The sequence below is a fragment of the Protopterus annectens genome, chromosome 2.part0 (assembly GCF_019279795.1).
Source record: "Protopterus annectens isolate FY-2018-M chromosome 2.part0, PAN1.0, whole genome shotgun sequence".
NCBI lineage: Eukaryota > Metazoa > Chordata > Ceratodontiformes > Protopteridae > Protopterus > Protopterus annectens.
In genome coordinates, this window is record NC_056728.1 from 910424720 (window position 1) to 910449965 (window position 25246).

Here is a 25246-nt window from a genome sequence, read left to right on the forward strand (position 1 = left end):
CAAGAGATCAGAAACAGTTCTGAGCACTAAAACTAAAATACTGGCTAGTTCTAAGGGAAAATCTGAAGAGCAGACTTTCTGGCACCCCAGAATAATTTAACCACAGTTAAATGCTGCTGCACAAAACTGCGCAAACATGGGTTTTTAAACAGAAAGATGAAAGGAATACAAATAGCCCAAAACAACCAATAACACTACAGATTCTGAGCTGAAACCACTCCTCCAGATGACAGATAGGCTGTTTCAAGACTCACCACTCTCACTGATGAACAGAGAAGCTTCCCTCTATCTCAGAAAAGTCTGGGCAACACAGAAACTTACTAACAGCCCAGAATTCAGCAAAATATGAAAAGTGGACTCTACTAGCTCTAGAAAGGTGGGAAATGAGTACAGAGATAGGATTATTTTTGTTTTTTCTTTGTTTTGTTTTTTCAAAAATTAGAGCAGCTACAAGTAAAAAAACACTTTTAAAGCAGGAAAAGGCTATCACACTTGAGTGTGTAGCCCTTTACAATTAAACAGATGACAAAACACTTAAAAATGATCAATTAAAGTGCAACAATATAAGAATTCAAAAAGCAGTTCAAATAGGTAGCACAGTTAATAAAAATGGTCTGAATAACGTGGCTAGCAAAAATAAGCAATAAAAAGCACAACAGAGGTACTTAATCCACTCAAAGTCTCCCTTTTCTCTTTCTGTCACTGTAGGACTCTGCAGAACACCCAGGCAGGCTCTTGCTGGGGTAATACAAGCACAAAAGCAGTGCAAACACGGGTTTTAAAACAGAAAGATGAAATGAATAGAAATAGACCAAAACAGCCAATAAAACTACAGATTCTGAGCTGAAACCACTCTTCCAGGTGACAGGCTGTTTCAAAGCTCACCACTCTCACTGATGAACAGAGAAGCTTCCTCCTATCTCAGAAAGGTCTGGGCAACTCAGAAACTTACAAACAGCCCAGAATTCAGCAAAATCTGAAAATCAGACTCTACTAGTTCTAGAAAGGGGGAAAACAAGTACAGAGATATGATTTTTTTTTTGTTTTTTTCAGAAGTTAGAGCAGATACAAGTAAAAAAAACACTTAAAGCAGGAAAAGGCTATTGCACTTGAGTGTGTAGTCCTTTACAATTAAACAGATGAAAAAACACTTAAAAATGATCCATTAAAGTGCAACGACATAAGAATTGAAAAAACTGTTCAAATAAGTAGCACAGTTAATAAACAATGGTCAGAATAATGCAGCTGGAAAAATAAGCAACAAAAAGCAAAACAGAGGTACTTAATCCACTCAAAGTCTCCCTTTTCTCTCTCTGCTGCTGTTGTAGAACATTTAGTACTGGTAACACTTTTGTGTGCTACAATAATTGCTACAAGAAGTCTGGTAGAGTGCTAAACTAATAACCTAGTAAAAGTGCAGGAGAGGAGAGAACTAGCAGATCTAAGGCACAGAACTAAAGAGCAGACTGGCACCACTCAGAAGCTTACAAACAGTTCTGGATAGAGCAAATCTTTATCTGTACTAGACTAGTTTTAGGAAAGGCAGGGAAAGTGCAAATGTGGGCTTTTAAACCAGAAATTTGAGAGAGATGAAAAAACTGCCCAAACGGCCAATAAACTTACAATTACTGGGCCAGAAACCACTCCTCTTGTGATAGATAGGCTGCTTAGTGCTTACCATTCCCACTGACAAGCTAGAAGGCTTCCCTCCAACACAGAAAGGCTTGGGGGCTTAGAGGCTTACCAACAGTCCTGGATACAGCAAATCTGTATCCGAACTAAACTAGATACAAGAAAGGCAGGAGACACGTGCAAATGTGGGCTTTTAAACCAGAAAGTTGAAAGAGATGGAAAAACTGCCAAACAGCCAATAAACTACAATTTCTGGGTCAGAAACCACTCATGTTATGGTAGATAGGCTACCTAGTGCTTACCACTCCTACTGATAAGCGAGAAGGCTTCCCTCCAACACAGAAAGACTTGGGGGGCTCAGAAGCTTATCAACAGTCCTGGATACAGCAAATCTGTATCTGGACTAGACTAGTTACAGGAAAGGTGGGAAACAAACACAAACATGGGCTTTTAAACCAGAAAGTTGAAAGAGATGGAAAAACTGCCCAAACAGCCAATAAACTACAATTTCTGGGTCAGGAACCATTCCTCTTGTGGTGGATAGGCTACCTAGTGCTTACCACTCTCACTGATAAACTAGAAGGCTTCCCTCCAACAAATAAAGACTTGGGAGGCTCAGAAGCTTACCAACAGTCCTGGATACAGCAAATCTGTATCTAGACTAGACTAGTTACAGGAAAGTCAGGAAACAAGATTAGATTTTTTCCAGAAAGCAGCTAAAACAGCACTAAAAACAATTCAAGTGCAGTGCAAGCTAGCACACCTGAGTGTGTAGCAGTATTAAAACAAATACAGGTTAAATAAATGAAATTTATTCAAAATGTATTCTGAACTAAATTCAACTCTGAACAGTGAAAAGTGCCAAAATATATACTTACCAGCTGAAAGCACACTCAGAACACAAGGAGAGAGATTTTTTTTGTTATTAAAGTGCAAATGGAGGAAGGAGGAGTAGAAGATAATTCAATGTTAAGAACCTAAGTGGGTTGGCCTTCTCAAATGTTCTCTCTGTAAAAGATAGAGTGAACACAAGACTAGGAGGAGTGTCCCATATCAAATTTACAGTAGGGGTGGGCAACTGCAAATCCACCAACTATAACAACACCAGAAGAATAGAGTGGGTGGGAGGGAGAAAACCAGTTTCAGAACAGGTGAGAAAACAACAAACAAAGTCAGCAAATATATAAAATAATTCAGTCAGGCAAAAAAAAAAAATAAGACAATGCAGAACTCTGAAAAGTTTAAGTGGCAAGGAATATACTTATCAGATTGTTTGAGAAGCACTCCAGTCAGACCACAAGGAGATTCTAACAGTGTATGCAGAAATTTACAAATAGGGACTATTTTTAAATTAGCAAGCTTTGAAACAATCAGATAACACAAAGGCTGTTAGACCAGTTTTATAAACTTTAATACCACCACAGGAATGGGGGGGGGCAGTTTCAGAACAGATGAGAAAACAGCAAAGTCAGCGAATATATAAAATAATTCAGTCAGGCAAAAAAAGATTAAGACAATGCAGAACTCTGAAAAGTTAAAGTGCCAGGGAATATACTTATCAGATTGTTTGAGAAGCACTCCAGTCAGAACACAAGGAGATTCTCACTGGATGGTGTCCTGATGGAGAGATGAAAAGTCAGCAAGCAAAGGAGCATAGTAGTGCTGAAATTTAATTCATCCTCAAGCCTTGGTGAGTACCTTCGCGAGGTGGACCCTGTTTTTCACAAAATCTCACCAAGGCGATACTGATATATAGACTGTATTTATATAGCATATATCATGGACAGAAGTAAATCAAAAATGAAAAAAGATAACTGGGGCACAAGACCCAGGATAAAAAAGTGCCCAATCCTGGTAGCTGCACTGGTGTCAGGACTGGAAAAAATGACAGTGTAGAATCCTCAAAATGCAGAAATATTCCTACAATGGGGCCAGGCCAGGCTCAGGAGGAGGATGGCTCCCCCCCCCCCCCATTGTAGAATGAAGCAGTCCACAAACCGGACAAAAATTGATTGGCCAAAAAAAGAGCCATAAAGATGATACAGTTGACTATTGAGGATAAGAAAGAAATTATGTATTGTTGTTATTATGCAAGAAGCCCAGAATTTATGGATACAAGATATACAAAACGATTAAGAGAGAAATTAGAGGAAAGAAAAATGCTTTCGCAGGAAAAACTGTCAGAAGCTTCAGATAAAAAATTGTGTTCATTGATACAACAGATTTTTGAAAAACAGTATATAGATCAAGAAACTTTCATCTCTTTGGAAAAAGAAGCCTTTGAGGAAGTGGAAAAATATAAACAACAAAACTTAGAGATATTTGAAAAAGCTAAAAAAAGAGATATGGACATGGGAAAGAAAGAGAGATTTGATATGGTTCAATATTTATGCAAAGGAGAAAACTAAGTTAACTAATATAGAGAAGGCAGTCTCAAAAGTATTCAAAGAGAAATACAGGCCAAGGCATCCAGATATGGAAAATTTCACAATAAAAAGATTAATAACACAAAAACATAATATAGAAAAGACGATTAGTAAAGTAAAGGTTAAATAAATAGAAGCTGAAGTTATGGATTGCCTGTAAAGTGAAGGATTTAATGAAGAAGGTCTAAGACAGACTACATCACAGTATGATGGAGTATGTCCCCAGAATAAGGAAAAGCAAGAAGACCAGGAGACATGTGAAGAAGAAATATGGACAGGGGAAAGGAAATAGAATTAATATGGTATAATATTTATGCAAAGGAGAAAGCAAAATTAATTAATACAAAAAGAGCAGCACCAAAGATATTTGAAGAAAAATATAGGCAAAGGAATCTGGATATGGAAAACTTTACAATACAAAAAAATAAGAAGACTAAGAGGAAAAGTAGAAAACGAGATGAGTAATGGAGAAGTCAAAGAAAAAGAAATTGAAGTAATGGAACAGCTGCAAAGAGAAGGATTCAGTGTAGAAAATCAAATGCAGAAAGCACCACAACAGGATAGATCAATGGATATCCAAATTAAGGGGAAACCAGTGGAACAGGTATTTTGGAGCCTTCCACAAGAAACCAGTATGAACATTCATTTGAAGCTAGACAGCAAGGAAATAAACAGGAAACTGTGGAAACTCTGATGCAGTCAATGTTGAGGAGTGATAGGCCAGTGAGTTCCCATATGACAGAACAACAGAAGACAGAGAATGAAATTGAAGAGAATGTGCCACAGGAAGATGGTATAGAACTTTCTTTAGAATGTCAGCAGGAAATGGAAAACAAGGGATGTACCCTCAGTATGGAAGAAAAGGAATAAAGAGAAGAGTTGCTTGACTTAATAGACAAAGATAGATATATCAAGATCAATGAGAGAAATAGACTGCAGAAGGTTAATAAAACCCCAAAAGTCAGAAGCTTGATAAAACAAATGAACACAGTAGTTAGGACTGCCCATAGAGACCCATGCAATATAACAGAAGTAAACAGAATATATTACTGCGCTGTTAAATTAATAACTGATAAAGTTCTACCACAGGAACATAGGGTAGTGAGGGAAAAGATGGGGCAACAGCGAATACCATCATGGAAATATCGAATAGAGAAAACTATAAAGCAGCTAAGACAAGAAGTAGCACTGTTAGAAGATTATAGAAGAGGTAACAGATCAATGAAAATATTAAGAAAGATAGATGTGATAAAAGCAATGCATGGTATTTATTTATTTATTTTATTTATTTACATTTGTTGACCGGGCTAGTCTAGCTGGATACATATCCCTTTTCAGTAGAGGCCCGAGGAGAAAAGCTCCAACATGAGTGAATTAATACATTCAAAATATTCTAAAAATGACTAGTTTCACATTACATAATAAGACATGATAAGAAAAAATTAATAAATTGTGAACAATGTAAGGTTTCATTACAGTATAAGTAAGAAATAAACAAGTCTTAATGCTTTAGTAGGGTTCATGTGAAGTCAATCAAAATCTAAAGCATTAGAACATTAGCCAAACTTTTTAGTAGTGTTGTTCATAAGATATGGGGGGTAATTGTTAAGGAAGCAGGAGAAAAAGAATAGAGAATGTATTAGAACAGACCAGGATCTATTATGCACTATTGGAGATAACAAACTAAAAATTACAAAACAGGTGGAAAGACTTAGAAGATACGAAGATAAATATAAGGGGAAAAAAACAAAATAAAAAAATTATTGATTACCCAAAAAAGTTTTATAGAGAACTGGGAAATAAGGTAAAAGGAATAGATAGAACACCAAAAAAGAGGAAGTAGATACATTTTGGAGAAGTATCTATGAAGATCATGTGGAACATAACAAAGATGCTAAATGGATAGAAGAAGTAAAAGAAAGAATAAGATGTTAAAGGTACAGGATATGAAATGGGATGAAATAACAACTAGAGAGATTGAAATAAAGTTGAGAAAAGTCTCTAACCGGAAAAACCCAGGCCCAGATGCAGTACCTAACTTTTGGCTTAAAGTATTAACTTCTTTGCACGATGATTTAGCCATGAGTAAGAACTATTTATATATGCACCCTGAACACACACAACACTGGTGAACAACAGGAAAAACAATGCTCTTACTTAAGAGTGAACCTGAAAGTTACCCTAAAAATTATAGACCAATAACTTGTCTTCCAACGATGTACAAACTATACATGGGAATTGACGCTGACAGAGTTTATAGCCATTTAGAAGAAAACTCAATTATGGCAGTAGAACAAAAGGGCAATAAAAGTAAGTCATATGGAACAAAGGACCATTTGTTGTTAAACAAAGTTATAGTGGAGAATTGTAAGAAGGGGAAGAACCTAAGTATGGCATGGATTGACTACAAAAATGCATTTGATAGTATCCCACATTCATGGATAAAAGAGTGATTAAAAATGTATAAGAGACACCCTACACTGATTGGTTATATTACAGTAACCATGAAACAGTGGCAGACCACTTTGCAAGTAAGCCATGATATAGGACAGATTATTATCCCAGGGATAAAAATTCAAAGGGGGATATTCCAGGGTGACTCTCTGTCACCCTTGTTATTCTGCCTTGCCATAACCCATTAAGCTGCTTACTTAACAGCCTAGGCCATTGCTACAATTTGGCTTCTAGAAAACAACAAAGTCTAATGACTTCTCATCTTCTCTTTGTTGATGATTTAAAATTGTATAGCTCATCAGATGAGGAACTGAAAGCACAGCTGCAGGTTGTCAAAACTTTTTCAGATGATATCGGAATGTCATTTGGTCTTGATAAGTGTGCAAAAGCAACTTTTAAAAAAAGAAAATTGCAGCACCAGGAAAACATCAGTTTGGGACAATAATGTGATATAAAAGAACTTGAGCAAGAGGGGGTGTATAAATACTTGGGAATTGATGAAGGATCAGCAATAAAACATGAACAGATGTGAATAAGGCTTAGTAAGGAGTACTTTAGAAGACTTGAATTAATCCTGAAAACAGCATTAACACCAAGGAACAAGATCCAAGCTATAAATCAATTTGCTATCCCTGTCCTAACTTATAGTTTTAGAGTGATTGACTGGCCCCACAAAGTGTTGGATAGATTGGATATCAAAACAAGAAGAATGCTTCATGCTCACCAAATGATTTATAAAAATCAGTGTATACCAAGATTATATATCCCTTGTTCTGAAGGAGGGATGGGCCTCATTGAAACTGATTACATGTATAGATCTGCAATTGTGGGACTCCACACATATCTATTGACCTCACAAGATTGAAATGTGGTGAAAGTTTTAAACATGAGGAGAATAAATCTAAGATGATTTTTCTGCTTAATTTAGCAGAATCACATCGACATCAAGCAGGAATGGAAATCAAACCAGAAGTGTATAAAAAACAGGCAGCAACTGAATGTGCTAAAAAAGAAAAGTAAGACTATAAGGAGAAGGATCAGATGAGAAGGCAAGAAATGTGGAAAAAACATAAATATAGTTGCAAGTATAAAAAACTTCTGGAAAAGCCTCATGTTGATCAAGGAGAAACGCAGGAATGGTTAAGGAGAGGTAAATTTACATCAAGAAATTAAAGGTTAACATTGGCAGACCAAGATAGTGAGCTGTGTACCAAGTCCATTGAACATGTGGGAGAAACAGACATATGTAGGGTTTGTGGAACCAAGTTGGAAACAGTTACACACCTTATTGCTGGTTGCAATGCTCTAATGGCAGAGGGACTGTATACTGAAAGGCACAATAATGTGGCGAGATTGTGATACTGGAGATTGTGCAAACATTATAGTATCAAAGTGGCTGAAAAACATTGGAAACATGAGCCACAGAGAATCATAGAAAATTATGAAGTTTACATCACATGGGATCACCCAATACCAACAGTCCAAAAGATAGATGCTAGAAAACTGGACATAGTTATCCAAGAAAAGAAGACAAAAGTAGCATTGATCATTGAAATTGCCACACCTAGTGACTATAGTGTCTTGCGTACAGAGAGACACAAAGTCATAAAATACCTTGATCTGCAGGCAGAAACGAGAGCCATGTGGAAGAAAGATACCCAGACAGTTCCAATAGTCGTAGGAGCAACTGGTCTTATAAAAAAGAATTTAAAATCATATTTATATATTTTACCAATTCATGTAACACAGTATGAATTACAGAAGGAGTCATTGCTGGGCACATTGTGGGTACTGTGAAGAGCACATTTGGCTAACATCAAAGAGTGAAATAATACGAATTTCATGAACTTTAATCGTACTCTGACTTAGGAAAGGGGTCCACTCCCGTCATGGTATTAGAAACTCAAAAGACTTGGAGAAAAAAAAAAAAAAGATGGAGAATCATAAAATCAGTCTTGGGGTGGCACCTATTTCCCTTATGTACAGGGGTATTTGTAAAATATTCAAAGGCATAGGCACAAAACCTAAGCCAAGCTCTCGGTTTTTAGATATCAAAAATCTGGGCTAAATCCATGTAATAATTGCTAGCCCTATAAGCTATCTTGAACTGTTAGCCTAGTAATCTCCTATGAACCTACGAAACCTGAGTGCAATCTGTGTCTAGTCTAAACTGTAGCAAAACTGTTTAGGAGTAATTTTTTTTTTATTTAACTGAAAACTGAGTACTGAAGCATTCTATGTGGGGTATAAACTGTAGCAACAGTTTGCCACAGTTTAAAACAGAAAATATTTACTTTTTTAAACTAAAATCTGAGCACTATATTGCAGGGTATAAACTGTAGCAAGGAGTTTGCAGTTTACTACAGTTTAAAAGAAATAATGATTTTTTTTTCTTGTTTTGTTTTTACTAAAATTAGAGGAAGGAGGTTGGAGACAAGACACATAAACAGGATCTGACTGACTGGGGGTGGGGGGGTGTCATGTATCTGGCCACCTGGCTGGTGTGCCAGTAGAAGAACCAAACTTTTTGTAATTTGCTTTTCACTTGAAAGCACATGAATATAATTAGAATGCATTGTCAAGATGGATATCAAAGTATTTCCCTTCTGACTTCCAAATATAAAGTAGTAACATATAAAGTAGGAACTATGCCTGATGACCTCAGTGATCATTGCTTAACATATATTACAAGAGAGAAGACTGACTATCTACACCTCCCTAATATAAGAAAAATACGTTCTACCAAACACTTTAAAACTGACCTATTTCAAAACGAACTCAGAGCATGTATCTGGAACCCCTTAAAAACACTTCCACTTAACGAAGCAGTTTTATTCTTTAATTCTACTTTTCTTTCCATTTTGAATAAACATGCTCCTGAGCGTACCATCAGAATGAAGTCAAAGACAGCCCCATGGCTCTCAAATGAAACTAAAAAACTAATCCTCTCTAAAAATAAGGTTTGGGCCAAATGGAGATGCCATAGAATCAGCTCTGATTTTCTTCATTTTTGCCAACTTAGAAACCTTACCAAAAAAGCTATAATCAATGACAAAAGAAAGTTCTACTGTGAACTTCAAGAAACCCATTTTAATAAACCCAAACAATTTTGGTCCTCGATCAATAGACTCCTATCACCAGGAACAGCCAAAACTCCCTCCCCACTAAATGCCGACCCAGACACCCCTCACCAAACTGCAAATGCTTTTAACTCTTTCTTTACTGAAACTATTCAATCTCTTGCTAGACAACTAAACATTAATAACTTCTATCCTCCAAACAATCTAGTAGACTCTTCTTACAACTTCTCTCTACAACCTATCTCTACCTCTTTCATCTATAGACTAATTTTCAAACTGAAACCCTGTACCCCCCTCTGCTGACAAGCTCCTTTCCCTTTTTCTGCAAAAGGCAGCCAAAGAAATTGCATACCCAATAACTATATTATACCATCCAAGAGGGAACCATCCCTGATATCTGGAAAGTCTCTCATTATCCCACTACACAAAGGCGGTAACTCTATTGACTACTCCAACTTTAGACCAATAGCTCTTCTCTCACCTTTAGCAAAGATTATTGAGAAATGTATTCATCAGCAACTTGTACAGTATCTCTCTCTACACAATATTATAGCTAACTGTCAACATGGCTTTAGACCCCACCATAGCACCACCACTGCCCTCGTTTCCTTTGTAGATACCATCAACAGCAATCGCAACAATAATCTGTTCTCTTCTGCTTTATTCATTGACCTCTCAAAAGCTTTCGACATGGTTAACCACTCTTCTTTAATTAACATTCTTGAATCCCTCTCATTTGATAATCTTACCATCAAATGGTTTAGTTCATATCTCAGCAACAGACAACAAGCCGTTCTTTGGGACAACCACATCTCCTCCTTACTGCCCATTGCTATTGGAGTCCCTCAGGGCTCTATTCTTGGTCCACTTCTCTTCTCCCTCTATATTAATGATCTTCACTCTGTAATTCCTCAAGCCACCTGCATTCAATACGCTGACGACTCCACTATTATTTGTTCAGCATCCTCCTCTTCTGATCTAATCTCACTAACTCAAAATATCTTCAACACAGTAGAAACATGGTTTACTAGACGATACCTCCTCCTTAATGCTAAAAAAACTAAACTTCTTCTCTTCACCCCCACCACTCGTACCTCCCCATTAAATTTCACCATCTTGTCAAACAACAACACTGTCATCTCTCCCGACTCTACAACTAAACTGCTAGGAATAACCATTGATAACAATCTCTCTTTTGATCAACACATCAACAACACCATCAAATCAGTAAACAGAAAGATAGGATCCTTATACCGTATTAAACCATTTCTCACCCCATCTACTAGAGCTACTATTGCCCACTCTCATCTCATATCCACTCTTTTTTATGCCTCTCCTATCTTCACTAACCTCAAGAAAACTAACTTAAACAAACTAGCAACTTGCTACAATAACATTGCCCGCTTTGCCACTTGTAACCCTTTCAGAACCCATCACTGCCTTAATTTGAAACTTTTAGGTTGGCTAGAACTACAAAACTATCTTACAATCTCACAACTTACTATTGCCCACAAAATTCTGTACCAGCCTGATAACACCCCTATACTATCACAGCTTTTACTTCCTTATAACAATCTTACCTCCCTTCGTTCCTCTTGTAAATTCTTGACCAAACCCATAAAGTCTCACAACTTAGCTGGTGACTCTTTATTCACTAATACTGTAGGCCGAGTATGGAATTTGCTACCAAGGGATATAACTCTAATCACATCCCTACCCATCTTCAAACAACAAATCAAACTGTACTTCCAAAATCACTGGCTTTGTTCTTGTAGTACACCAGACTGACTTCTCTCCCCTCCCTCTCTTGACCCTTAACCCTACTTTGTGCTTAATACTTGCAATTACCTTTTCATTTCCCTTGCAGTCCTTCTATGCTCTGACCTACTTCTCTCACCTCTCCCATCTCCTCTTGTTTGTCTTTTTCTTTTCTTCTCTCACTTCTTGACTACTGTCTCTTCCCTCTCTTTTACCTTACACTATTCCTCCTACTTCTCTACCCACCTGTACTTTTTTCTTATTATAGTAGAAGCTTTATGACTTGGCCTGTTTGTATTAAGTAACATGCTTTGAAACTGACCTAACTCTAGTCATGACTACTATTAATTGTGTGCCTTATTTTTTTTGTTGATTTTATCACCAATTTTTTTTATTATTATTACCAGATTTTTATTACCAATTTCTTTCTTATTTTTATTCTATGTGTTTATTAACAACATGTCTCTTTGCTATGTTTTATGTGGAGCTTTTCTCCCCTGGCCTCTACTGAAAATGGAAATATATCCAGCTAGACTAGCCCGGTCAACAAATGTAAAATAAAATAAAATACATTGCCTTAGAAAGAGTTAGTGTTAAAAAGACAAATTAATATAGGTACTAGAGTAGATAAATCACAAAAAAGAAAAAAAATGGCAAAACATTTTTTATACAGACCCTCTCACAAGACACTATCAACTTAAAGTTAGATATTTGTCCAAACACAATAGAATGTTGAAACCTTCTGATATACAGCTATTACTTACTATTAATTTATATAAGTTAATGCCTAGGTTTTACAATTTTTCATATTTAATTCAGATATACTACTTACTGAGGTTGAATACACTCCTGAAGGTTACATAGTCTGCGGACGGGCTTTGGTTTTTTATTGATTTCACAGAAGCGGTGGTAAACCATTTTGCCATCACTCTTCCTGCGGCATCCATACATCATGTACTGAAAACCTTATCAAATAGATGAAAAGAATCACTTCTATTTTCTTAGCAGCAAGGCTTTAGACCTTATTACATGCATATACACACATCTATCTATTATATATATATATATATATATATATATATATATATATATATATATTTACACACACACACACACACACACACACACACACACGCACGCACACACAAACATACATATATGTATACTATTCAGCCCCTAGGTACACATAAACTGGCTGATTAAAAAAAGCTAGTGGGGTAATAACCTGCTGGAATATATTACCAGCATATTTCCTACATCATAAAATCTGGATTCGTCATGGCACCTCTAATAGAGTAAACACACATAAAAAGCAAAGTAACTACTAACAGTCACTGTTACACACACTAAATACTGCAAAACAAAACTACAAATGCAGCATCACATAGGAAGGAGAACAAGCTGTACAGTACATAACTACAATACAAATACAGATAAATGCTGCTACATTCCATTTTCAAAAAACAGTACAATAAATCATGTAGTACACATTTTAAAATAAATAATATTATTCATTGCTTGATTGTTTTAACTTCATAACATCTATCATTTCTTTTCAAAGGTGTGATAGGCAATCTTAATATAAGCATGCTAGCAAAGCATAAAAAGATGTCCCCTTCTCATTACAGCTAAGAGCATCTCCAGGCTTTTCTGCAGTTACCTCCTACTGTGCCTCTAGGCGTCAATATTCCTTGTTCATATTTGCATTAATAATTCCAAATCCATGCTACATATAAGGTATAAGAATAATTTATCTTGAAGCATGCAAGATAGAAAACACAATTGTATTAATATTTGACCTATAATAAGTATCTGTTGGAATTGTAAGGTGACAAGTTCATTTTTTTAAAAGTTCAAGCTACACCCACTGGGAGTTAAAGGTACTCACTCAAAAGAGCTGTACTGGAGGGAAAGATTAACCACCATACTGGGTTGATTGAGAAGACTATTTGTTTCAGTCAGCAGTAAACTCTACCTATTTCATCTCATCCTATACGAGTCTCATGAAATATATTTTATTCATTCATCATTACTCAGTTACAAGCTCCATTGCAATGCTCATACAAAAATTACACAGTATCTTATAAAGTCCTAATAGCTGATAGATTTTGCAAGTATTCATAGAAGATCCCATAAGTGATTCCTCATGTGTGAACTTTTTTCTCTTCTCCATAGTTGTGTGACCAGGGAGTTAGTATTTAAATCTTCATGTCTCATTCAACTGATGGGATTAGGCTACCTTGCAGAGCTGAACTAGCACCTTCTTGCTATGCACTCAACCTCAAGTACCTTCCTTGCTCCCATAATGCACCTGTTCCTTGCCTGCCTCAGACAGAATTCACTGCTGTTTAGGAATAGAAAGGATATAGATAATAAGACTAAGTCCTAAGGAAGAGAACAAGTTTAAAAAGGTCTTCTAGGTCTGTTCAAATACGAACAGTGACAATTTGGAAGGGAGCAGGTGGATAGAATGTGATGGAATGAATCAAGAATTATGGTAAGTACATAGCTTCTGTATCCTACTTGAATCAGATTTCAGAATTCAATCAGCTTCGGATTCTGTCCTGTCTGCTGAATCTATGTAATTTCCTGGGTGGGGTCATGACAGGATAGCCATAACAATGTTGGCTCCAAAGGAGAATCTAAATATGGAGGTACATCCAACTTGTAATGTTTGGAGAAGATATGCAATGTTGGCCAAGTTGTTGCTGCACAAACATTCTTTGAAGAATTCTGAATGATGCGGTTGATACTAAAACCGATTTACTTGAGTGAGCCTTAAGCTTCAATGGTAAGGTTTTATTTTTGAAATGTGTAGGGAAGTGCTATGCAATCTGAAGACCATCTGAACACAGTTACTTATAGGTTCATAGGTTCATACTAGGCTATCTGCCCTAGGGCATTTATAAGCCTAGCCAGAATGTGTTTGGCTTTCGCCACCCATTTTAAATTTATTTTGCTATGCCCTTTTTCGAGGTTAGTATACTGTGCCTCTGTCTAACAGTGACACAGAAGTGATACCCGGGGTAAACCTACGATCCCCCATCCACTCATCAAGATTCCTCTTGAAGAGAGTCAATGAGGGACTCTGCCTAACCTGGACTGGGATTTTATTCCAGAGTGAAGGGAGCCTCTGGGTTATGAATCTGTTCCTCCAGCATGTCCTATTTATTTCAGTGCTGAGGTTCAAGTCTCTCGAGCGCGTAGCTCGCTGGGATTTCGATTTTCTGAGGTGCAGCATGTCCATTAATTCCGGGTTGGACATGGCTTTATACGTCAGGCACAGATTGCCTCTGAACAGGCGGTATGCCACTGAGTAGAGCTGGAGTTTCTTTAACCGGGCAGCATATGGCATCTGTTTGAGCCCTTTGATCCTCTTGGTGAGGTACTTTTGGGGTCCTTCCAGTTGCTGCAGGTGTCTGGTAAGGTACATCCCAAAAGGGGCATTGTACTCAATTATGGGCCTGATGAGGGATGAGTAAACAGGCACGATGACCTCCCCTGATCTAGATGTGAATCCCTTCATGATTAGGTGGGCTATATAAAATGTTTTTCTAACCACTTTGGCCACGTGGTTGTCAAATGAGAGATTGCTATCAACTTGGGTCCCCAGGTCCCTAATTACTTCTTCTGTACTTAATGGATTACCACCTATGTGGTAATTTGTGGGCACTTTGTTTTTGCCAAAGGGGATGACTATACACTTTTTGCCATTTAGCTTGAGGCCATGGCTCTGGCACCAGTTGTCAGTTTCTATGAGGCCCTTTTAGAGGATGCTTGTGTCGGCTGGAGAGTCGATTATGGCATCCAGTTTGCAGTCATCTGCGAACTTGGTCAGCCACAGTCCTTCCGTGTTGGCCTGTACCTCCGAGAAATATATACTGAACAAGAGAGGTCCCAGGACTGAGCCTTGTGGGACACCACTTGTAACTGGTTTGGAGTCTGACATGGCTCCAGCAATTCTAACCATGTGGGTTCTGTCCTTGAGCCAGTTTGCAATCCATCTAGTGACATAGGGGTTTATATTTAAGCTGGTGAGCTTATCTATAATGCCCAAGTGGGGTATTGTATCAAAGGCTTTTGCGAGGTCCAGGTAGGCTGTGTGGACCACCTTCCCCTCGTCAATGGCCTTGGTAACTGTTTCAAAGAAATCAACCAGGTTTAAGAGGCAGACAACTTTCGTTGTCTTATACCCTAATCTGGAGAAGGTAAAGGAAATACACAGTTGCGAATCCTTTCTGACATATTTTATGCCATGACGGTACAACCACAGCTGTCAATGAACATCCAAGGGATGTAGAATAAAGCTTTTGGGAATGAAGGAATGATTAATTACTGACACTTCGTCTTTGTGGTAAATTACATAAAGAAGTACAGAAGAAAGTGCATGCATCTCTGAAACTGTATTTGCTGAAGTGACAAGCTACAAGAATGAAAGCTTTCCAGAAAAGAAACATTTAATGGTCTACTATCAAAAGCCTGAACATTAACTTACTGTTGTTCAGATGGTTAAGGATAAAGGTGCAAAAAGTGAACATCTTGAACTGAAATTATGTCTCCTCCAGAACACTGAGAGACAGCTTGCATTTACAGTACAGTTTTGAGCATCTCTATTTACAAGTGGACGGCATTACAGTGGGGATCTGGAACATTTCCTTTTCCTCACTGTACTGCAATCTCGGAGTTAGAATATCTAATTTGCAGTGGGTGTGCAAGGTTCAGGAGGCTTGCCCCCTGCAAAATAGTAACAAAATATATGATTTGTCAAGAGCTGTTTTGTGGGTGTTGAACGGCACAGAATATGCTGAATGTCGATTTTTGCCTTCTGAACGAATCGACATTTTGAACAGTCAGCATGACAGTTTCTGACATTATTTTTCGGTAATCCGAATGCAAGAAAATAAGCCTTTCATGATTTTGATAGTAAACAAGTTGAGGTCTCATAGTGGTATTGGGTATTTGATGGGTGTTCCCATAATGAATGCCATATCTATGTCACGTGCAGCAAAGAAGTAAGATGGAAAACCAGGGTGGAAATTGGAGATCACTACTACTTACACTTTATTTGTTGATTGTTTGAATCTCAGTATCAAACAAGGATGAAAGCACATGAGTACTGTGGGAATGGGTGTAGAGAAGGGGTCCAATCCATGGTTAAAAGCCCAAATGTAGAAATGCTTCCACTTGCCCATGTAAATTTTGTGAGCAGATTCTTACTGTGAATCTTGTAGAATTTGAACTTTTCTTTAAGAAAGGAGTGGATCAGAGGTAATTACAGGAATGAGAAAATCCATGTGGTTAGCTACAGTGAGTTGATGTTCGAGTGAAGAGCAACAAACAGGTGGGACAAAAGATCCAGTTATAGAATGAGAAACCATGGTTACTTTTGTAAATCAGGCTGCAGTAAGGGGGACCATGATTGCCTGTGCCAGAATGGTGCAATGAGGATTATAGTATCCTTGGACAGAGAGGTTTTCTGCAGAAGCATTGTGATTAGGAGAAGAGAAGCAAAGGCAAACAGACCACTGAGAGATCACAGCATCCCTTAACGACTGACCATAAAGAGGGATGAGAGCAAAGTAGTTGCTCAACTTGGTATTCAAAAGGGAAGCAAAACTGTCACAGCAAGGCTGGCCCCAGCAGCAAAAGATCTGTTGTACTATTTAGGATTGAGGGATTGCACATGCAGCATTAGGATACATCTGCTGAGCCTGTCCATTAGGTAGCTGACTCATCTCTGTATGTACATTGCTATCAGAAAGCACTGTTAAGATATGAGCCATTGCCACACTCTTATTAGCTCTCTGCATAGGAAATAAGATCTGGGTCTCCCCCCAACTTGTGGATATGCCAGACTACTGAATTGCTGTCTGGATGAACTGTAATCTCTCTCTGTTAGAGGAAAGAAGTCCTGATGAGCATGTAATACTAGAAGAACCAAGGCCATCTCTAGGCTGTTGATGTAAAGTTTGACCTGTAAGTCTATTCATGTTCCTTGAACCAATCTTCCCTTAAATTGTCCTCCACCCCCACCCAAGAGAGGAGATGTCTGCGGTACAGTGACCCTAGGACAAGGAAAGACAGTTCATTTTCTGGAAGATTGTAGCCACCAATCTAGGTACCCTCTGCAAACTGATGGCTGGTGGACTGGAGTGCTCACAGAACTGGAGAAGATAGATCACTGTACAATGATAGCCCATTGTAGTACCACCTTGCAAGGTCAAGTAGGTGGTATTAAAAGGATGTAGGATGTCATCAATCCAAGATCCTTTAACATTAGTGCAGATGGGGAGAGTGATGAGATAGCAGAGTGAATATAGATGTCCTTAAATATAGGATCCTATTTACACTATGCAAGACTTGATGTTCAGATGCCATCTAATGAATGTCAGTGTCTGAAATGAATGAAGTTGAAATTCTTCCATGTTTACAGAGATAGTCAAGGACAGGCACAACTGTAGTAAATAACATCAGGCAGCTAGGAAGGACTCCATTATTGCAACACCTAGGAGTTAATCATCTAAATAAGGGAAAATGCAGATCCCGTTTGAGTTACAGATAGGCTGCAGCTACTGCCAAGTACTTGGTAAATACTTGAGTAATGAAGTGAGTTCAAAAAACAGGAATCAAAACTGGTAGTGATTGGAAGTGTAAAAACCTCAAGGACTCTGGCAATTTTGATACAGAGATAAGCTTCCTGGAGGTCTATCAAGTACATCTCCATAACTATATTAAAATGGGTCTTTTCTACATAATGATTTAGGCCACTTAGCTCTAGAATTGCTTGGAGAACCTTGTTTTCTGTGGAACTAAAAATAATCTGGAACAAACTCAGAATCTTTTTGGTCTGGTGGGACCTCATGGATGGATCTTTTTTTCTAAACGAATAATAATCTCTCTATTTCCTGCTTTGCGTCATCTCTCTCAACCGTACCAAATTCTTCGGTATTTACCGGATTTGAAGCCAAAAACATTGGGTGCCATGAATTCAAGTGGACCCTTTAATTCCCAATTTATTTTATCGCAGTGGGACTGTTGTTAATGTTAATTGTTTGAATACCAGCAGCAGCATATGGAGTGGCACTGCTGTGTGCATGTACAAACTGCACATTATTAAAGTACAAACAAATTCAATGTAATTAACTTGTCTCCATAACTTCTACTGCAGGCTGAGTCAAGCAGCAGTCCACCCAGAACCCACAACCACCCATCTGTATCCTCAGCTTCTCTGGCTCCTCCAGCAGCTCAATTTCCATGCAAGTAAAAAAAAAAAAAAAAAAAACAATTTAAAAAAAATTATAAAAAAGTGCGTAGTGTATATGCATGTCTAAGCAGTGCACTAGTATACTGAATCATATTATCTTCTACTGTCGTATATAAAGGGTTTAAGACAGAGAAATTCCATCTGAATTTCTTTCTTCTCCAGTGTAAAGACACATCTTGGTGTACTGCTTGCATAGTGTTTGTGTTTCTAAATTCCTATTCAAACTATTGTTCCTGGCACACATCCTAATTTCACAGTAACAGAATGGTATGGAATCATTCAGCTTCTCATGTTAGTGTTTATCTCTGCTCTTGATAATAAATGTCAGTGTCAGTTCAGACCTAGTAAACAGCCAACATTAAACACTCACTAGATTTTAGTAAAATTGGTAGTTTGGGGGTGTAGTCAGGGAAGTAGTGAAGCGGAGGCGGGAAGTGTGATGAAGGGAGGGCTGAAGCACATTTGAATGGCAACGTATGCAGTGAACTGGAATGTCACACTGTTGTTACAGTAAAGAACACAGGTGGAGAGAAAATAAAAGATAAGATAGCCAGAGTATGACTTGGTAACATTATAGTAAGATTACAATCAGGATTGAAGAAGGAGTGTATTGTCTCCCTGTGTGTGCAGTGTTTGTCCCAGACAGATAACTGGACGGTTAAGGGGCGACACTCTATTTAGTAATGCTTATGCAGAACATCTCAAGAGACAAGAACTGTGCCAAAATGTTCTTGCTAAAACTTCTAATCATATCACATGTCCCCTTGGTTTCGTAAGCAACAGTGTGACACGCAGCAGTGTGACACTGGTCGGAGAGTTTGTTTGGAGCTTGATTATAAACTGCATCTTTTGCTAGAGAGAAGAGAACACTTTTACTTTACACTGAACTTTCCATACATAAAGGAGATCAACAGGTTTCTTTTCTGAAATGCTCAACATTTATGCCTATTTTCTCCCTGTTTTCCACTCCTTTTTCAAGGAATGATCAGTTAAACACTTAAAAGTTATCAGTCTGATTGTTTTCCTCAGAATTTACACAGCCTTACTATACTGTGGTAGTTTCAGTTTTAAAAATCAATTCTTGCACCATTGGAATGCTTGCTGCAGGCTCAGAAATGCTTACTTCAGGACTACTATACAGTCCCCGTAGTTTGCCAAAGACTCCCTCCCCCAAAACATATTCTATCCAGTGCATGCATACAACCACCCACTCAGTGATGTCACTGCTCCCTAGTCCAGCCCTTTGCCCATCAGCTGTTTAAAAGGATCTGGTTTTGGTTGGGAACGTCTCTTCGCTGGTGTTGTCAGGAGAATGTGTTTTATCATTGTGCTGTAGTGGTGTGCTGCTAAAAGGAAGCAATAGCTTTATGTTGTGCTTATGTTTTATCACGCATCATCAGTCATTATCATTTGTTGTTAGAGCTTACGAAGTCTGCTTCAGTTATGTGTTTTCAGCTGAAAATAAGTCAGTGAGCAAAAGTAGTTTAGATTTCAATTGCTGCTCTGTTTAAATGTTGAAGTGTGACTACAAGCTGTTTTCATCTAACACCCTTTCTTTTTATTTTTAAGTGACATCCGTGACTTACATTTAATTGAATTTTTCTAGCCTTTCTTGGCTTAACAAGCAAAGCACGTGGCTGCAAAGAGTGAAGTTGATTAACAAAGTAAATGTACTATACAACTGGAATCCATGTGCAGTGATTGCTGTTATGTGGCTGGTAATGTCTTCTTCAGGCTTTTGGCAGTTGTGGGTGCTGTTTTACGGGTTACTTGCTGAATCCAAACACCGGTCTATTGGTCACTGCTGCAACAAATGTTTTCTGTGCAAATGTAGAAAACCATGTGCAGCCGTTAGTTACTATTGTCTGCCCGTTAATGTTATCTTTACGCTGGTTGGCAAGTGGATGTGTGTATTTCTATGCTGGCGCAAAAGAAAAATGCTGTATGTCTCGCATCTCAAAATAGCTCTGTTTAATTCAATGCTGTGCTTCAACAGAATAAACCAGCAGCCATTAATTTTCTTTGCTCTTTCAGTGTAGCAGCAGTCCCCAACCACCAGGTCACAGTCTGGCCCACCAGGCAATGAGTGAAATGGAAATGTGAATGTGTGTATGTATGTGTACGAGTGTGTTTTGTCTGTCTGCATGTGTGTGTGTGAATGTGTGCATGAAAGTAGAAGAATGTGTGTGTGTGTGTGTGTGTGTGTGTGTGTAGGTTTCTGTCTGCATGAGTGAATGCATGCATTAAAGTAGAAGAGTCCGTGAGAGAATCCGTGCATGAATGCAAAAGACTGTGTGTGTGTTAGAGACTGAGTGAGAATGAGAATGATCTTGTGAGTGAATGCATGTCTGAATGCAAGAGACTGTGCCTGTAAGTTTCTGTCTGCGCACGAGTGAATTTGCGCATGAATGCAAGCGACATGTATGTTTGTATGTATGTTTTTGTCTGCATGTGTGAATGAATGCAAAAGGCTGTGTGAGAGAGAGTGAGTATGATCTTGTGAGTGAACGTGTGCATGAATGCAAGACTGTGTGTATGTTTTTGTCTGAGTGTGTGAATGCTTGCATCCATGAAAGCAAGAGACTGTGTGTGAGAGAGAGTGAGAGAGAATGATCTTGTGTGAGTGAATGCATGCATGAATGCAAAAGAGACAGTGTGTGTGTGTGTGTGTTTGTGTGTGTGTGTGTGTGTGTGAGAGATCCCTTAGTAGCAGTAGCAGCAGTACTGAGGTCTGTGGACCTCTGGACCATACCACTGAACCTCTCACACAAAAAGTCTGGCCACAGACATACCTCTCAATGTCTTATAACTAGAAACCATAAATACTGGGGGTTCAAACGTGCATAACTAGGGACACTTTAAATATTGCTCTTACTAACTTAGAAAGTTGATAGAATAACAGGTTTTGCAGTACCACAAATTTTCTGAAGGGTATGAAGTATGAAACACAAGTGTATGTCATTATTATCAGACTTCAAACCTCAAATATTTGCTGGTGAATTTACAGCAAACCACAGTTTTATGAGAAACATACCAAAAATATGAGGCAAAAATCTTGGCATTCTGCGCAAATCTGTACAGCCACTCAACCTGTTAGAGCAAGAAATCTGGACAAAGCCAAAAATAATGGTAGGGACAAAGGCCCAAAAACAGGGAAACATTTAAGTACTGCTCTTACAAACTTAAGAAAGTAGATAGAAATACAGGTTTTGCATTAGCATGTATTTTCTGCAGGATATGAAGTCTAAAACTCAACTGTCTGTTATTATTTTCTGACTTCCAACCTCAATGATCTGCCAGTGATTTACCACAAAACAAGAATTTTGAGAAACAGACCAAATAATGTGAGGCAAAATCTGGACATTCTGCAAAAATCTGTACAGCTCAGAGGTATGCTGGACAGAGCCAAATAAAAGGGACATATTTTAGAGATTTCTCTTATAAACTTAGAAAGTCAAGAAGGTTGCCATTAGGTTTACAGGCTTCTCGACTATAGTAGATCAATTATATGCTAGTAAGCAGAATGTAGATGATTTTATTTCTTGGCAACTATTGCCAATTGTCTTTTCACTGTACTTTGGAGCTTTTCTTCCTGGGTCTTGGCTGAAAAGGAACTTCTAGTGCATTTGGCCCTCCCCAGTAAACAGATGTCAAATAAATATTATCTACTTTATCATGTGCATGTGCTGGCCAGTCCGAGGAAAATTTTCTTACATGAAACCGGTCCTTGGTGCAAACAAAGGTTTGAGACTGCTGGTTTAGGGTTTTGGTATTCTGCAGTTCCTTTGTTTGTTGTCGTGTTGAAAGACTTGCTTGATTAAACTTTCTGCAATATTATAAGCCACGTGCAGCCATTTCCATATGTGCCCATGACAGTTATTATTTATGATTCTGAATTTGTTTGCTGGTGCATTGCTTGTATGTGCAAAGATTGCTGTTAGATTCAAATTGTGTGCAAGATTTGAAACCACATGCATCTGCTACTACTGTGTGCCTGTTAAAGTTTATATTTAGGCTTTTTGAATTGAGTGGCTCATTTGTTTGTTGGCTGGTGCATTATAACTGTCGCATTTGTCTTGCTTGCAAAGATTGCAGTTTGATTACATTTTCATTGAATTTTTTTGTGTTATAAATAGTGTTGCTAGTTCAGCCTCATAGTGCAGGTAAAAAAGGAATGGGTAGGACTGTTTGGTTAAACCTCGTATCAGATCTGCAAATGTGAGCACACCATATGATCTGGACACTACTGTGCTTTTGTAACTAACATGCACATATCCTTCCTGTAAACCTGGGCACTCCCTTTTTCTTTTACTGGTCTACACCTACAACACATACCCGCTATTAAAATAAACCTCCCACAAACATCTGTGGTTGCATGGATTTGGGAGGGAAAGGGTTGATAACAGTGCTGTTGTAAAAATTTGGGCCTTTGTAGGTTCTTGCTCAAGTTAGGTGCAATAAATGTTCTATGTTCATTTACTGTTTTCTCCCCTACATCTGTTTGTAATGTTTCAAGCATACACAATATCCAATAGCAGCTATTCATTTTCTTAGAGTCCCTATAGCCAGCAGAACCCTTTTAATTGATTATATTTAATAAATATTTCTGTAAATTATGAATTATAACCCTAAATGTGGGAAACTGCTAGATGCGTATACACACCTTTGAACTTGGACAGATAGATGTATATGAGAGCATGCATGCCTATGTAAGCAGGCCAGTTCCCCGAGTTAGCAAGCTGCCTGGTGGGAAGAAAATGTAGACTTTTCCACAGGATCTGCAGGCTAGCCTGCTTATCACTTACTCTCTCCACAGGGGAGAACACATGAGCTGATCTAGCTTACCAGGCAGGAACTAGTGGGCTGTAATAATCAGACCTAGCAAGGTGATGGCCTACTCCTTCCGAGCAGATGGGTATATTGGATGCAGGTATGGAAGACATTGGAGCAGTGCCCGGTGATGTAGTACTATGTTTACTAGGATCAATGGCTACATCAATGATGTTAGTACTTTGAGATTTTACATGAGGATTCTACATTAGATGCTTTGTGTACAGTGGTTGATGATGCAACAGCTTTTTTCAGTTCCTAGTGTGCCTCACATCAGTTTGCAGGAATTATATTTCTTGGTTGTTGAACCAATGTGACTATCTGAGAGGTCAACAGATCACAGTTCCACCCCCCAAAAGGCAATGTAACCAAGGATAACTCCCTTCTGGTGTAGGGGGGGTGGGCATTATGAAAAGAGGTTTGTTCATGGCACATGGTTGGTGACCAACACCAGACTTCACATCAGTATCTTACAGATTAGGGAATTCCTCCTAGCATTGCAGGCATTCCAGGATTCTACAAGGCTGTGACATTCTTACAGAGAGCATGGCAGTGCTCTGGTATGTCATATACTGTTTTGCTGACAGCTCAATCAGTGATGACAAAAATTTAGCACAAAAATATAGTAAATAAAAAAACTGTGCTAAAAATGCACAGGCACACACCATAGCCACTTTTACACAAACTCACTTCTGTGGTACATGGACTGCTCACCACTCCACGGTTTTAGCTTTATGTTTTGTTTCTTGTACTTGCTGCAATCTTTGTTTAGTGACAGTGCAGTATCATTTAATTCCTGCAGATGTTGTTTCTCTAGCTTCTACTGGTGTCCTATACTATCTGCCGTGAAGACTTACTACTTTATACTTTTGAAAAAATTCTTGTATTAAGCACCTCTTTCTTCCTGATGCTAAACAATTACTCCAATACTGGACACTGCATTACAGTACTGGGGAGAAAGCTAGTCCATCATACAGGCAGCCAAGAGAGAGGCTTATGGTCTCACTGGTATGCCTGCAGTGGGGAATTTTGTATGGCCTAAGCCTGAGTAGAAGATGTACTACATGCGTTATCCATGGGACCCACAAGATCTTCCCCCTGCAAGTGCTCATTCCTTTGTAATGTCCATTGAAGGCTATCAACAAGCAGTAGCTTGCTGAGCCAACAGTTCAATTACCTGTGAAGTGCCCCCTTACTCCAACTCTACTCAGAGGGTTTGTCTGCTGCATCTTGCTCTGCTCCATTGCCCATCCTCAACTGACATGTCTGCCAAGCACCTAACATCTCTAAACTCAGACTGGCCGGGCCATAGTCAGGTGTTTATCCATCCACACCATCAGAAGATTAGCATTCTCTTCAGTGTAGTTGAGCAATGCAGCCTGCACCCTTTATTCCTTCCCATCTAATTTTCCATTTATTTCAAGCCTTTTTAATTGGTTAACTTATAGTCTGTTTTTTCAAAGCTGGGAGTCTATTCTATTTTTCCACTACCCTGTTTAATTAAATACCACATTCCTGTGACTAAATGGAATCTTCATTCATTTTAGAACTTACTACCTCTACAATCCCCACAGTTATTTCCTTTTCAGTTTTCCTTGCACTTCTCTAGGGAGAACAGGCTAATCCTCTCTAGCTTTTCCTCTTTCTGTTTCACTACTCCCTTGGTCTTTTGTAACCTGTGTATTATCTTTGCCACCTTTTACCTATGCTGTCTGTAAATCTGGATGCAGAAGTCAAGCTGAGACTACAGCAATAACCACAGAGTGAAAGAAACAACTTGTTTTTTGGTTGTCAATATCTTT

At 38.4% G+C, this 25246-nt stretch overlaps 1 protein-coding gene across 2 annotated transcripts in view; it reads right to left on the minus strand.

Moving 5' to 3' along the window:
• The window catches only part of ADAMTS3 (ADAM metallopeptidase with thrombospondin type 1 motif 3), a 3677303-nt gene that overhangs the window by 526588 nt on the left and 3125469 nt on the right, over positions 1-25246 (minus strand). For both annotated transcript variants that reach the window (XM_044061162.1, XM_044061161.1), the window contains one exon: positions 12183-12315. In XM_044061162.1, coding sequence (XP_043917097.1) covers positions 12183-12315 — 133 coding nt within the window. The remainder of the gene's footprint in view (positions 1-12182; positions 12316-25246) is intronic.